Source organism: Microcaecilia unicolor, chromosome 6 (genome assembly GCF_901765095.1).
Source record: "Microcaecilia unicolor chromosome 6, aMicUni1.1, whole genome shotgun sequence".
NCBI lineage: Eukaryota > Metazoa > Chordata > Amphibia > Gymnophiona > Siphonopidae > Microcaecilia > Microcaecilia unicolor.
In genome coordinates, this window is record NC_044036.1 from 163,206,075 (window position 1) to 163,220,116 (window position 14,042).

The following is a 14,042-nucleotide window of genomic DNA, read 5'->3' on the forward strand; positions in this document are numbered from 1 at the left end:
CGACTCTGGAGTTGTGGATTTGGCCCTAAAGAAGGCTAAGAGTTCTAGGGAGCATGCTTTGGCACCCCCGGGCAAGGACTCTAGAACCTTAGACTCCTTTGGGAGGAAGGCCTACCATTCTTCTATGCTCGTGGCCAAAATCCAGTCTTACCAGCTCTACACGAGCATACACATGCGGAACAATGTGCGGCAGTTGGCGGGCTTGGTGGACAAGCTCCCCCCTGAGCAAGCCAAGCCTTTTCAGGAGGTGGTCAGGCAGCTGAAGGCATGCAGAAAATTCCTGGCCAGAGGGGTGTATGACACCTTTGATGTTGCGTCCAGGGCCGCTGCTCAAGGTGTGGTGATGCGCAGACTCTCATGGCTGCGTGCCTCCGACCTGGAGAATAGGGTCCAGCAGCGGATTGCGGACTCGCCTTGCCGTGCGGATAATATTTTTGGAGAGAAAGTCGAACAGGTAGTAGAGCAGCTCCACCAGCGGGATACCGCTTTCGACAAGTTCTCCCGCCGGCAGCCTTCAGCTTTTACCTCTACAGGTAGACGATTTTTTTGGGGAAGGAAGACTGTTCCCTACTCTTCTGGTAAGCGTAGGTACAATCCTCCTTCTCGACAGCCTGCGGCCCAGGCTAAGCCCCTGCGCGCTCGCTCTCGTCAGCAGCGTGCGCCTCAGCAAGGCCCCTCGGCTCCCCAGCAAAAGCAAGGGACGAGCTTTTGACTGGCTCCAGCAGAGCATAGCCGACATCCAAGTGTTAGTGCCGGGCGACCTGCTGGTCGGAGGGAGGTTGAAAGTTTTTCACCAAAGGTGGCCTCTCATAACCTCCGATCAGTGGGTTCTCCAAATAGTCCGGCAAGGATACACCCTCAATTTGGCCTCAGAACCTCCAAATTGTCCACCGGGAGCTCAGTCTTACAGCTTCCAACACAAGCAGGTACTTGCAGAGGAACTCTCCGCCCTTCTCAGCGCCAATGCGGTCGAGCCCGTGCCATCCGGGCAGGAAGGGCTGGGATTCTATTCCAGGTACTTCCTTGTGGAAAAGAAAACAGGGGGGATGCGTCCCATCCTAGACCTAAGGGCCCTGAACAAATATCTGGTCAAAGAAAAGTTCAGGATGCTTTCCCTGGGCACCCTTCTCCCCATGATTCAGGAAAACGATTGGCTATGCTCTCTGGACTTGAAGGACGCCTACACTCACATCCCGATACTGCCAGCTCACAGACAGTATCTGCGATTTCAGCTGGGCACACGTCACTTCCAGTACTGTGTGCTACCCTTTGGGCTCGCCTCTGCGCCCAGAGTGTTCACGAAGTGCTTGGCTGTAGTAGCGGCGGCACTTCGCAGGCTGGGGGTACACGTGTTCCCATATCTCGACGATTGACTGGTGAAGAACACATCCGAGGTAGGAGCTCTACAGTCCATGCAGATCTATTCGCCTCCTGGAGCTACTGGGGTTTGTGATAAATTATCCAAAGTCCCACCTTCTCCCAGTGCAGAAACTCGAATTCATAGGAGCTCTGCTGGATTCTCGGACGGCTCGTGCCTATCTCCCAGAGGCGAGAGCCAACAACTGTTTGTCCCTCGTCTCGCGGGTGCGAGCGTCCCAGCAGATCACAGCTCGGCAGATGTTGAGATTGCTGGGCCACATGGCCTCCACAGTTCATGTGATTCCCATGGCCCGCCTTCACATGAGATCTGCTCAATGGACCCTAGCTTCCCAGTGGTTTCAGGCTGCTGGGGATCTAGAGGACGTGATCCACCTGTCCACGAGTTTTCTCAAATCCCTGTTTTGGTGGACGATTCGGTCCAATTTGACTCTGGGACGTCCTTTCCAAATTCCTCAGCCACAAAAAGTGCTGACTACGGATGCGTCTCTCCTGGGATGGGGAGCTCATGTCGATGGGCTTCACACCCAAGGAAGCTGGTCCCTCCAGGAACGCGATCTGCAGATCAATCTTCTGGAGTTACGAGCGGTCTGGAACGCTCTGAAGGCTTTCAGAGATCGGCTGTCCCACCAAATTATCCAAATTCAGACAGACAACCAGGTTGCCATGTATTACATCAACAAGCAGGGGGGCACCGGATCTCGCCCCCTGTGTCAGGAAGCACTCAGCATGTGGCTCTGGGCTCGCCATCACGGCATGGTGCTCCAAGCCACATATCTGGCAGGCGTCAACAACAGTCTGGCCGACAGGTTGAGCAGGATTATGCAACCTCACGAGTGGTCGCTCAATTCCCGTGTAGTGCGACAGATCTTCCAGGTGTGGGGCACCCCCTTGGTAGATCTCTTCGCATCTCGAGCCAACCACAAAGTCCCTCAGTTCTGTTCCAGGCTTCAGGCCCACGGCAGACTGGCATCGGATGCCTTCCTCCTGGACTGGGGGGAGGGTCTGCTGTATGCTTATCCTCCCATACCTCTGGTGGGGAAGACTTTGTTGAAACTCAAGCAAGACCGAGGCACCATGATTCTGATTGCTCCTTTTTGGCCGCGTCAGATCTGGTTCCCTCTTCTTCTGGAGTTGTCCTCCGAAGAACCGTGGAGATTGGAGTGTTTTCCGACCCTCATCACACAGGACGAAGGGGCGCTTCTGCATCCCAACCTCCGGTCTCTGGCTCTCACAGCCTGGATGTTGAGAGCGTAGACTTTGCCTCTTTGGGTCTGTCAGAGGGTGTCTCCCGCAACTTGCTTGCTTCCAGGAAAGATTCCACTAAGAGGAGTTACTTCTTTCTATGGAGGAGGTTTGCCGTCTGGTGTGACAGCAAGGCCCTAGATCCTCGCTCTTGTCCTACACAGACCCTGCTTGAATACCTTCTGCACTTGTCTGAGTCTGGTCTCAAGACCAACTCTGTAAGGGTTCATCTTAGTGCAATCAGTGCATACCATTACCGTGTGGAAGGTAAGCCGATCTCAGGACAGCCTTTAGTTGTTCGCTTCATGAGAGGTTTGCTTTTGTCAAAGCCCCCTGTCAAGCCTCCTACAGTGTCATGGGATCTCAATGTCGTTCTCACCCAGCTGATGAAACCTCCTTTTGAGCCACTGAACTGCTGCCATCTAAAGTACTTGACCTGGAAGGTCATTTTCTTGGTGGCAGTTACTTCAGCTCGTAGAGTCAGTGAGCTTCAGGCCCTGGTAGCCCAGGCCCCTTACACCAAATTTCATCATAACAGAGTAGTCCTCCGCACTCACCCTAAGTTCTTGCCAAAGGTCGTGTCGGAGTTCCATCTGAACCAGTCAGTTGTCTTGCCAACATTCTTTCCCCGTCCTCATTCCTGCCCTGCTGAACGTCAGCTGCACACATTGGACTGCAAAAGAGCATTGGCCTTCTACCTGGAGCGGACACAGCCCAACAGACAGTCCGCCCAATTGTTTGTTTCTTTTGATCCCAACAGGAGGGGAGTGGCTGTAGGGAAATGCACCATATCCAATTGGCTAGCAGATTGCATTTCCTTCACTTACGCCCAGGCTGGGCTGGCTCTTGAGGGTCATGTCACGGCTCATAATGTTAGAGCCATGGCAGCGTCGGTAGCCCACTTGAAGTCAGCCACTATTGAAGAGATTTGCAAAGCTGCGACGTGGTCATCTGTCCACACATTCACATCTCATTACTGCCTGCAGCAGGATACCCGACGCGACAGTCGGTTCGGGCAGTCAGTGCTTCAGAATCTGTTTGGGGTTTAGAATCCAACTCCACCCCCCTAGGCCCGTGTTTATTCTGTTCCAAGCTGCACTCTCAGTTAGTTGGATAAATTGTTAGGTCAATCTCAGTTATGTCCTCGCCGTTGCGAGGCCCAATTGACCATGGTTGTTGTTTTGAGTGAGCCTGGGGGCTAGGGATACCCCATCAGTGAGAACAAGCAGCCTGCTTGTCCTCGGAGAAAGCGAATGCTACATACCTGTAGAAGGTATTCTCCGAGGACAGCAGGCTGATTGTTCTCACAAACCCGCCCGCCTCCCCTTTGGAGTTGTGTCTTCCCTTGCCTTTGTTTTGCTACACATGGGACTAACGAACACGAGCCGGTTCGGGCGGGAAGACAGCCGCGCATGGGCACGCGAGGACTAGCAAAGGCCTTTGCTAGGAAAGTGTTCCGATTGGAGGGGCTGCCATGGATGTCACCCATCAGTGAGAACAATCAGCCTGCTGTCCTCGGAGAATACCTTCCACAGGTATGTAGCATTCGCTAAGTGCTACTAGGGTTACGCAGCGCTGTACAGTTTAACATAGAAGGACAGTCCCTGCTCAAAGAGCTTACAATCTAATGGACAAATGTACAGTCAGTCAAGTAGGGCAGTCTAGATTTCTTGAGATGTATAAAGGTTAGGTGCCGAAGGCAACATTGAAGAGGTGGGCTTTGAGCAAGGATTTGAAGATGGGTAGGGAGGGGGCTTGGCGTAGGGGCTCAGGAAGTTGATTCCACGCATAGGGTAAGGCGAGGCAGAATGGGCGGAGCCTGGAGTTGTCGGTGGTGGAGAAGGGTACTGAGGGGAAGGATTTGTCCTGTGAGCGGAGGTTTCGGACGGGAACATAAGGGGAGATGAGGGTGGAGAGGTAATGAGGGGCTGCAGACTGAGTGCATTTGAGGTGAGAAGGAGAAGCTTGAACTGTATGTGGTATCTGATCGGAAGCCAGTGAAGCAACCTGAGGAGAGGGGTGATAAGAGTATATCGGTTCAGGCGGAATATAAGACGTGCAGCAGAGTTCTGAATGGATTGAAGGGGGGATAGATGGCTAAGTGGGAGGCCAGTGAGGAAAAGGTTGCAGTAGTCAAGGTGAGAGGTAATGAGAGCGTGGATGAGAGTTCGGGTGGTGTGCTCAGAGAGGAAAGGGCGAATTTTGCTGATGTTAAAGAGGAAGAAGCGACAGGTCTTGGCTGTCTGCTGGATATGCGCAGAGAATGAGAGGGAGGAGTTGAAGATGACTCCGAGGTTGCGGGCAGATGAGACTGGGAGGATGAGGGTGTTATCAACTGAGATCGAGAGCGGAGGAAGAGGAGAGGTGGGCTTTGGTGGAAAGACGATAAGCTTGGTCTTGGACATGTTCAGTTTCAGGTGGCGGTTGGACATCCATGCAGCAATGTCGGATAAGCAGGCCGATACCTTGGTCTGGGTCTCCACGGTGATGTCTGGTGTGGAGAGATACAGCTGGGTGTCATCAGCATAAAGATGATACTGGAAACCCTGAGATGAGATCAGTGAGCCCAGGGAAGAGCCCTGATGACTCTGCTTTAGTCGCAGCCCTGTGCCATGGCGGTTATCTATTTTCACATACGCCTCGCCCTGCTGGCCCTGGGGGTGGTGTTGGACTACTACTCTCTCCCTTCTCCAGATTTCAACCCCTTCTTCCATCTCAATCTCACTGTTTTTCCTCCTTTGAAGTCCACTCTATCCGCCTTTTCTCTCCTCTGCCTCTTCGAATAGCGGTCATTTATCGTCCCCCTGATAAGTCCCTTTCATCCTTTCGCAGTGACTTTGATGCCTGGCTTGCCTTCTTCCATGATCCTTCTTCCCCCTCTCTCATCCTTGGTGACTTTAATATTCCTGCTAATGATCCTTCCAACTCTTATATTTCCAAGTTACTCGCTTTAACGTCGTCCTTTAATCTCCAACTATGCTCCACCTCCCCCACTCATCAAAATGGTCACTGTCTTGATCTCATCTTCTCCTCCAACTGTTCACCCTCTAGTTTCCTTGCCTCCGATCTTCCCCTCTCTGATCACCATCTTATAACTTTCACACTTAAATCTCCTCCCTCCCAGTCCCGTCCTATCCTATCTAATTTATCTAGGAATCTTCACGACATTGACCCTTCATCTCTATCCTCCCATGTTTCAAACCTCCTCTCTACTGTGGCACCATCCACGTCTGTCAACGAGGCTGTTTCTTCTTACAACAATACTCTATCCTCTGCCTTAGACACTCTTGCACCTTTGATGACCCGCCCTGTAAGGCGTACAAAACCCCAACCTTGGCTGACTTCTAATATCCGCTACCTACGTTCCTGTACCCGCTTCGCCGAACGCCTCTGGCGAAAATCTCGGGCCCTTGCTGATTTCTTACACTTTAAGTTCATGCTGACCTCCTTCCAATCTGCTCTTTTACGTGCCAAACAGGATTATTATATCCAACTGACCAACTCTCTTGGCTCTAATCCTCGACTTCTCTTCACCATATTGAACTCTCTCCTCAAGGTGCCCCCTCCCCCAACTCCCCCTTCATTATCTCCTCAGACCCTTGCTGAATTCTTTCACAACAAGGTTGAAAAGATAAACCTTGCTTTCTCTACCTCACCACCTCTCCCTCCACTCGTCCGTTCCCCTCTCTCTCCTTCCCCTCATTCCCTTTCCTCCTTTCCTGAAGTTACTATTGAGGAAACTACACTTCTCCTTTCTTCCTCAAAATGTACCACCTGTTCCTCTGATCCCATTCCCACCCACCTTCTTAATGCCATCTCTCCTGCTCTTATTCCTTTTATCTGTCACATTCTCAACCTCTCACTTTCCACTGCGACTGTCCCTGCTGCCTTTAAACATGCTGTGGTCACACCTCTCCTTAAGAAGCCTTCACTCGACCCTACTTGTCCCTCTAATTACCAACCCATCTCCCTCCTTCCTTTTCTCTCCAAATTACTTGAGCGTGCTGTTCACCGCCGCTGCCTTGATTTTCTCTCCTCACATGCTATTCTTGACCCACTACAATCTGGTTTTCGCCCTCTCCACTCAACCGAAACTGCGCTTACTAAAGTCTCCAATGACCTATTACTGGCTAAATCCAGAGGTCAATATTCCATCCTCATTCTTCTTGATCTTTCCGCTGCTTTTGACACTGTCGATCACAGCATACTTCTCGATACCCTGTCCTCACTTGGATTCCAGGGCTCTGTCCTTTCCTGGTTCTCTTCCTACCTCTCCCTCCGCACCTTTAGTGTTCACTCTGGTGGATCCTCTTCTACTTCTATCCCTCTGCCTGTCGGCGTACCTCAGAGTTCTGTTCTTGGTCCCCTCCTCTTTTCTATCTACACTTCTTCCCTTGGTTCATTAATCTCATCCCATGGCTTTTCCTACCATCTCTATGCTGATGACTCCCAAATCTACCTTTCTACCCCTGATATCTCACCTTGCATCCAAACCAAAGTTTCAGCGTGCTTGTCTGACATTGCTGTTTGGATGTCTCAACGCCACCTGAAATTAAATATGACCAAAACCGAGCTTCTCATTTTCCCCCCCAAACCCACCTCCCCGCTCCCCCCGTTTTCTATTTCTGTTGATGGCTCTCTCATTCTCCCTGTCTCCTCAGCTCGAAACCTTGGGGTCATCTTTGACTCTTCTCTCTCCTTCTCTGCTCATATCCAGCAGATTGCCAAGACCTGTCGTTTCTTTCTTTACAACATCCGTAAAATCCGCTCCTTTCTTTCCGAGCACTCTACCAAAACCCTCATCCACACCCTTGTCACCTCTCGTTTAGACTACTGCAATCTGCTTTTTGCTGGCCTCCCACTTAGTCACCTCTCCCCTCTCCAGTCGGTTCAAAACTCTGCTGCCCGTCTCATCTTCTGCCAGGGTCGCTTTACTCATACTACCCCTCTCCTCAAGACCCTTCACTGGCTCCCTATCCGTTTTCGCATCCTGTTCAAACTTCTTCTACTAACCTATAAATGTACTCACTCTGCTGCTCCCCAGTATCTCTCCACACTCGTCCTTCCCTACACCCCTTCCCGTTCACTCCGCTCCATGGATAAATCCTTCTTATCTGTTCCCTTCTCCACTACTGCCAACTCCAGACTTCGCGCCTTCTGTCTCGCTGCACCCTACGCCTGGAATAAACTTCCTGAGCCCCTACGTCTTGCCCCATCCTTGGCTTTAAATCTAGACTGAAAGCCCACCTCTTTAACATTGCTTTTGACTCGTAACCACTCGCCTCCACCTACCCTCCTCTCTTCCTTCCCGTTCACATTAATTGATTTGATTTGCTTACTTTATTTTTTGTCTATTAGATTGTAAGCTCTTTGAGCAGGGACTTTCTTCTATGTTTGTGCAGCGCTGCGTATGCCTTGTAGCGCTATAGAAATGCTAAATAGTAGTAGTAGTAGTAAGAGGTGTAGATTGAAAAAAGAAGGGGTCCAAGGACAGATCGAGGAGTAAATCATGATTGACAGTGTCAAACGCGGCGGATAGATCAAGGAGGATAAGGATGGAGTAGTGGCCTCTGGATTTGGCAAGGAACAGGTCATTACAGACTTTAGAGAGTGCTGTTTCTGTCGCGTGTAGAGGGCGAAAACCGGATTGAAGTGGATCGAGGATGGCCTGAGAGGAGAGGAAATCAAGGCAGCGGCTGTGAACGGCGCGCTCAAGTAGTTTGGAGAGGAAGGGTAGGAGGGAGATGGGGCGGTAGTTGGAGGGACAGGTAGGGTCAAGTGATGGTTTTTTTGAGGAGAGGTGTGACTACAGCGTGCTTGAAGGTGTCAGGGACAGTTGCAGTGGAGAAAGAGAGGTTGAGGATATGACAGATGGAGGGGGTGACAGTATGAGAGATGGTGTTAAGTAAGTTGGTGGGGATGGGTCAGAGGAACAAGTTGTGCATTTCGAGGAGGAAAGAAGGCGGGTGGTTTCCTTCTCGGTGATATCAGGAAAGGAGGAGAAAAGAGTTGGTTGGTTGGTTGAGGGAGAGGGTTGAAGAGAGAAGAGGAGGAGGTGGCTTAGTAGTGAATTCAAGGTTGATCTTTTGCACCTTGTCGCGGAAGTAGTCAGCCAGTGATTGAGGAGAGAGTGAGGGGAGGGGGGGGGGGTGGGAGCGGAGGGCACTTTGAGGAGGGAGTTAAGGGTGGCGAAGAGACGACGAGGGTTGGAGCTGAGAGAATTGGTCAGTTGGGTGTAGTAGTCCTGTTTGGCAAGGAATAGGGAGGACTGGAAGGAGGATAGCATGAATTTGTAATGAAGGAAATCTGAATAGGTGCGAGATTTCCTCCAGAGGCGTTCAGCAGATCGGGCGCAGGAGCGAAGGTAACGGATGCAAGGGGTCAACCAGGGCTGGGGATTAGTACGCCTTGTGGGACGGGAGATGAATGGTGCGAGGGTGTCCATAGCAGAGGAGAGAGTGGCATTGTAAGCGGAGACCGCCTCGTTGACAGACTCGGAGGACATGATGGAGGGAAGGAGATTAGGAATACTAGAAGATAAGGTGGGAGGGTCAATAGCCTGGAGATTCCTGGAAGTAGTGGTTAATGTTGGGCGGGGCTGAGGGGGGGATGAAGGAGTGTGAAGGTGATCAGGTGATGATCAGAGAGAGGAAGAGCTGAGGCATGGAAATTGGAAGGTGAGCCGGAAAAGGAGAGGACGAGGTCAAGACAATGGCCATTTTGGTGAGTAGGGGTGGTGGAGCACAGCTGGAGGTTGAAGGAGGATGTTAGAGTGAGGAACTGAGAAGCAGAAGAGTTGGATGGGTCATCAGCGTGTATATTAAAGTCTCTGAGAATGAGGGACGGAGATGAGGGATCAAGAAAAAACGGAAAGCCAGGCATCGAAGTCAGTAAGGAAGGGAGAGAGAGATTTATCAGGGGGGGGGGCGGTAAATGACTGCAACTCTGAGTGGCAGCGGGTAGAATAGACGGATGGAGTGAACTTCAAAGGATGAGAAGCAGTGAGATTGCGGTAGGAGGAGGGGTTGAAAACTACAGGCGGGTGAGAATAAAGTGAAAACATAATGTTCCCTAACTATCTGTTTACGAAATTAGAGTAGTGAGTCCAAACACTGCAGCCCCACAGAATAAAGTGAAAACATTTTTGTCCCAAAGAAGGGCCTCAGGCTCAATGGTCTGAGCAAGATGGAGAAAGTGGGCTGTTTGACACAGGCACTGAGTCCAAAAAGGCTTGTATCTCCGCAGGAGTGTCATAAAAAACTGTGGCTCTTGTGCATTGCCTGAAGGTGGGCTGGATAAAGAAGTGTGAAACAAATTTGGCGTTTATAAAGTGCTGAGCATACTACTACTACTTAACATTTCTAGAGCGCTACTAGGGTTACGCAGCGCTGTACAATTTAACAAAAAGAGACAGTCCCTGCTCAAAGAGCTTACAATCTAATAGACAAGTGAACGGTCGGTCCGATAGGGGCAGTCAAATTGGGGCAGTCTGGATTCACTGAACGGTAAGGGTTAGGTGCCGAACGCAGCATTGAAGAGGTGGGCTTTAAGTAAAGACTTGAAGACGGGCAGGGAGGGGGGCTTGGCGTAAGGGCTCAGGAAGGTTGTTCCAAGCATAGGGTGAGGCGAGGCAGAATACCAAGCTGAAATCTCAGCAGTGGGCACATCCACCACTGAATGGTCTTGAAAACATAGAATCTTATGATTGTCCATTTGCAAGGTCTTATCCGCACGTAAAGCAAGGACAATTTCCACTTTATGGGCAAAATTTAATTCCTGCAAGATCACCACCTGTGGTCTGGAACCCTCGGGTCCACGGACCCCCAAACAGCTCGCACAATCCGGAACGAGCCATGGTGAGTACTCAGTTGTAGACTTTGGGAAAGCCAAGTCTCCAAATAGTGCAACAAGTCCCCCTCCTGGACATGCTCTGGGATACCCACTAAGCGCAAATTATTGCGCCTAGCCTGGTTTTCCAAATATTCAACTTTGTCAGTAAGAGCCTGTAACTACTTATTCAGGGTACTTTGCTTGGTCTCCACCTGGTGCAGAGAGACCTACACCACTCCGGTCCGTTGCTGCACTTCATCCACCTCCAGGCCCAGACTATCTATGAGCTCATGGGCATTATCAATTTTGTTGAAGAACTGTTGCAATTTCTTGTCAATAGCAGCCTCAACAGCCACTTTCACTTCAGAAATGATTTTTGCGGTCCACTCCAAACTCAAAGAAGGGCTGGGCGGGTTTGCATTCAGCTCCATCTTGTTCTCCGCAGTGTGGCCCTTGTCCTGACCTCGGTGCAAGATTTTTGCAGCCATAGGGACAGAAGAAGCTCTCTCGTGAACTCAGGCACACCTGGTAGTGGGTTCAATGGATAGCCAACCATTTCAAGGCAAAACTTCTGTGGGTTATTATTTTATGCAGGCTTTTAGAAGAGAAGCGGGAGCAGCGCTATACAGCATCCGCTCTGCCCCATGACTCCACCAGAAGTCCGGCTAAAGTGTTTATTTAATCTTAGCAAGAAATTTATGAGAACGATACTAACAAATCTGTAGTTGATTCTGAATGACCTGGCTTGATCTTATTTCCTCTGCTAGAGTAGTGAGGCTGAGGTGACCATGTGCATGTAGGTGGGCCTGATGTGCTAGGGAACCTCTATCATTTATTTCTGTGAAAGGTGCCTTCTCAGTATGCTGTCAAATTCTTATAAATGGCAGTAATATAAACCATTACATGGCAAATAAACCTTTATCAGACTTCCATGTTTAGTCAGAATCCTAGAATTATTAAAATACAAAAATGAAACTTGAGGTCACAATATATAAATAGGCCACAGGCTGAGGAGATATTGAAAATTCCAGATGCCACTGGATACAGAATCCAACTCTTCTGTTTCAGTGTATTACGTTTGTTTGCATGCTGAATCGGTTGTAGAATGCATTCTACATGGATACTATATGTGGCTTCTGAAACCTGACGGTTTCTTTCAAGAATAATGGTTGAAAAGACAGTGCAAGAGATTCAAATGAGCTTTGTAGAATTATTTTCTGTCCTTTGCATGTTATACTTCTGATGAATAAAATAGCACACATGACCCTTGTGCTCACCTGCATTTGTTATATCCTGCTAGGTCCGTGCACACCAACTAGTTTTGCCACCTTGTGATGTGGTGATCAAAGCAGTCGCTGACTATGTCCGCAATATTCAGGATACAACTGATTTGGATGCCATAGCTAAAGATGTATTTCAGCATTCACAGGTAAAGTAAAGATACTAAGGTTTGATATAGCCGTGAAAGTATTAAAGATTTTGAAAAGAATTGTAACATAACTTGCTGAAATCTTCCTCTTCTATTAGAGGGTGTACCATACATGGGGAAAATATCTTCTCTAGATAACAATCAGGGTAGATTTTTATTTTTTTGTTTTAATATTTGTTATATATTGGGATTTATTTACCGCCTTTTTGAAGGAATTCACTCAAGGTGGTATACAGTAAGAATAAATCAAACGTAATGTAAATCATATAGTTCAAATACTTTAGTATCTATTTTTATATGAGATAAAATGCATTACATAATGTTTTCTTGTCTGTTCCATGTTGACAGTCTTCCTGTGCACGAGTGTGTGTCTGTGTCTGCTTATTCACAAATATTTATATTTTACCAATCTAGGAGAAAATGATTACCTTTATCAGCTGACATAAAACATTTACTTTACAAATAGTATTAGGTAGAACTCCAGATAAACAACGTACCTATTGCTTATGGCCCCTAATGACTGTAGCAATGCTGATAACTGCCAACTTACCTAAATACCTCTGGAAATCAAAGAGACTTTATTTTCTTATGTAATCAAATCTGTACCTGATTACTGCAAAGCTCAAACTGGATGATATACCATAACAGGATCCTTAAGAGAAGTCAGGGCATCTCCATGAACATCTGAAATCATAAGCAACGGTACCTTAAATCGAACCTTATGCTTTTGTACTCTGTTCTGCTGTGTGTGTGTTGTGCTCCACTCCATAATCTACATCTTATTTTGGGGCTAATATGGCATTTATTGTGATGTGATACGAATACCATTTTGCAATGAATTGGAGGCCCTGCCCTTCTAGATAAGCTTTGACTAGTTGCATCCTTCCGTTTCTACTTTCCATTTGTTTAAAACCTAATGCAGCTGAAACTGCATCACAATATATCTGCAATTAATGCTGTCCAGGGATTTAAAAAAGATATATATATATATATATATATTTTTTTTTTTTTTTTTTGCTCCTCCTCTTTCTTTTATGTAGTCACTGTAACAGGAGCCTTTTGCTTGAGAAGCCTAGCTGATTGTGCTCTCTTGCAACTGGCACTCTTAAGCCAGCCAGTAGGTGTTGCCTTTGAGCTCTGTCGCTTCTCTTCTCATGCTTGCACACTGCTTTTTTGCCAAGAAAGGTTAGAACTCCTGTAGTACCAGGGTTTGTAAACGCTGTTGCTGCAGCATCCCTAGCTCTTGCTAGCTGGAAATCTAGTTTGAGAATTGAATGTGTGTCCATTCTTCCACTGGAATACATGCTGGACTGACCTAGACTTCCTGTTTTAAAATTCATCTTGATTTTTCAGTTTGAGTATACTTGATGCTACATTCAGGGTTACATAGTGATTGGTGGTGATATGATTTAAACTCCATGTGTCTAGATTTCGAATTTATGCATCCAGTTCAAATAACCTGATTTAGAACAATCTACTGTATATGGAACATTGAGTGACATCCGTGTTAATCTAAGGGATGGATTAGTCATCTGTGACTTCAAAATACAAGAAGTTGAATGTAGGGTTTTTTTTTAAAAACAATGTTTTCTTACCTTTTTCTTCCAGTCCAGAACAGATGACAAAGTTTCACGATTTAAGAGGGCAGTTTTATATTATTCTGCATCTAGTAAGCCTTTGCCATTTCAACCAGCTACTTATCTAGGTAAGTAACATTTTTTTTAAGTGATGGTAACAGGATTCTGGAACACAGGGCTTTCTCTTTCTATTTGTTCTTTAGTAGTCCATGTAGGGTCCAAACTGCTGCTATTTTTTTTATAGCTGTGCGTGGTAGCAATGAGAAGTAAAACATGATCACCAGATTTCACAGCTCTGTACCCCATCTGCTAGACTGTTACCAGCTCTGATTGCATTACTCATGGCCGATTCATATCAATTTGCTGAGCCTGGTTCACTAATCCTCAAGGTATAGTACTGTGAAATAAACATTAATACCTGGGAAATAGGTCCCCTTTTGTTTCACTATTAGACTAGCAGAGTCAGAAATAATTTGATATATTACACATAATAACTTATACATGCTTAATAGTCTTTTTTGTTTTCCTTTTTGATGGTATGTACTATCATTGCTGTAATTTGACAAAATATATGATAAAAGTGA

The 14,042-nt window shown here is 47.8% G+C and overlaps 1 protein-coding gene across 1 annotated transcript in view; it reads left to right on the plus strand.

Annotated features, from left to right (window-relative positions):
- Window positions 1–14,042, plus strand: part of FAM120A (family with sequence similarity 120A) — a 185,026-nt gene that overhangs the window by 51,398 nt on the left and 119,586 nt on the right. The window contains exons 4-5 of the mRNA XM_030208505.1: window positions 11,753–11,881; window positions 13,490–13,586. Coding sequence (XP_030064365.1) covers window positions 11,753–11,881; window positions 13,490–13,586 — 226 coding nt within the window. The remainder of the gene's footprint in view (window positions 1–11,752; window positions 11,882–13,489; window positions 13,587–14,042) is intronic.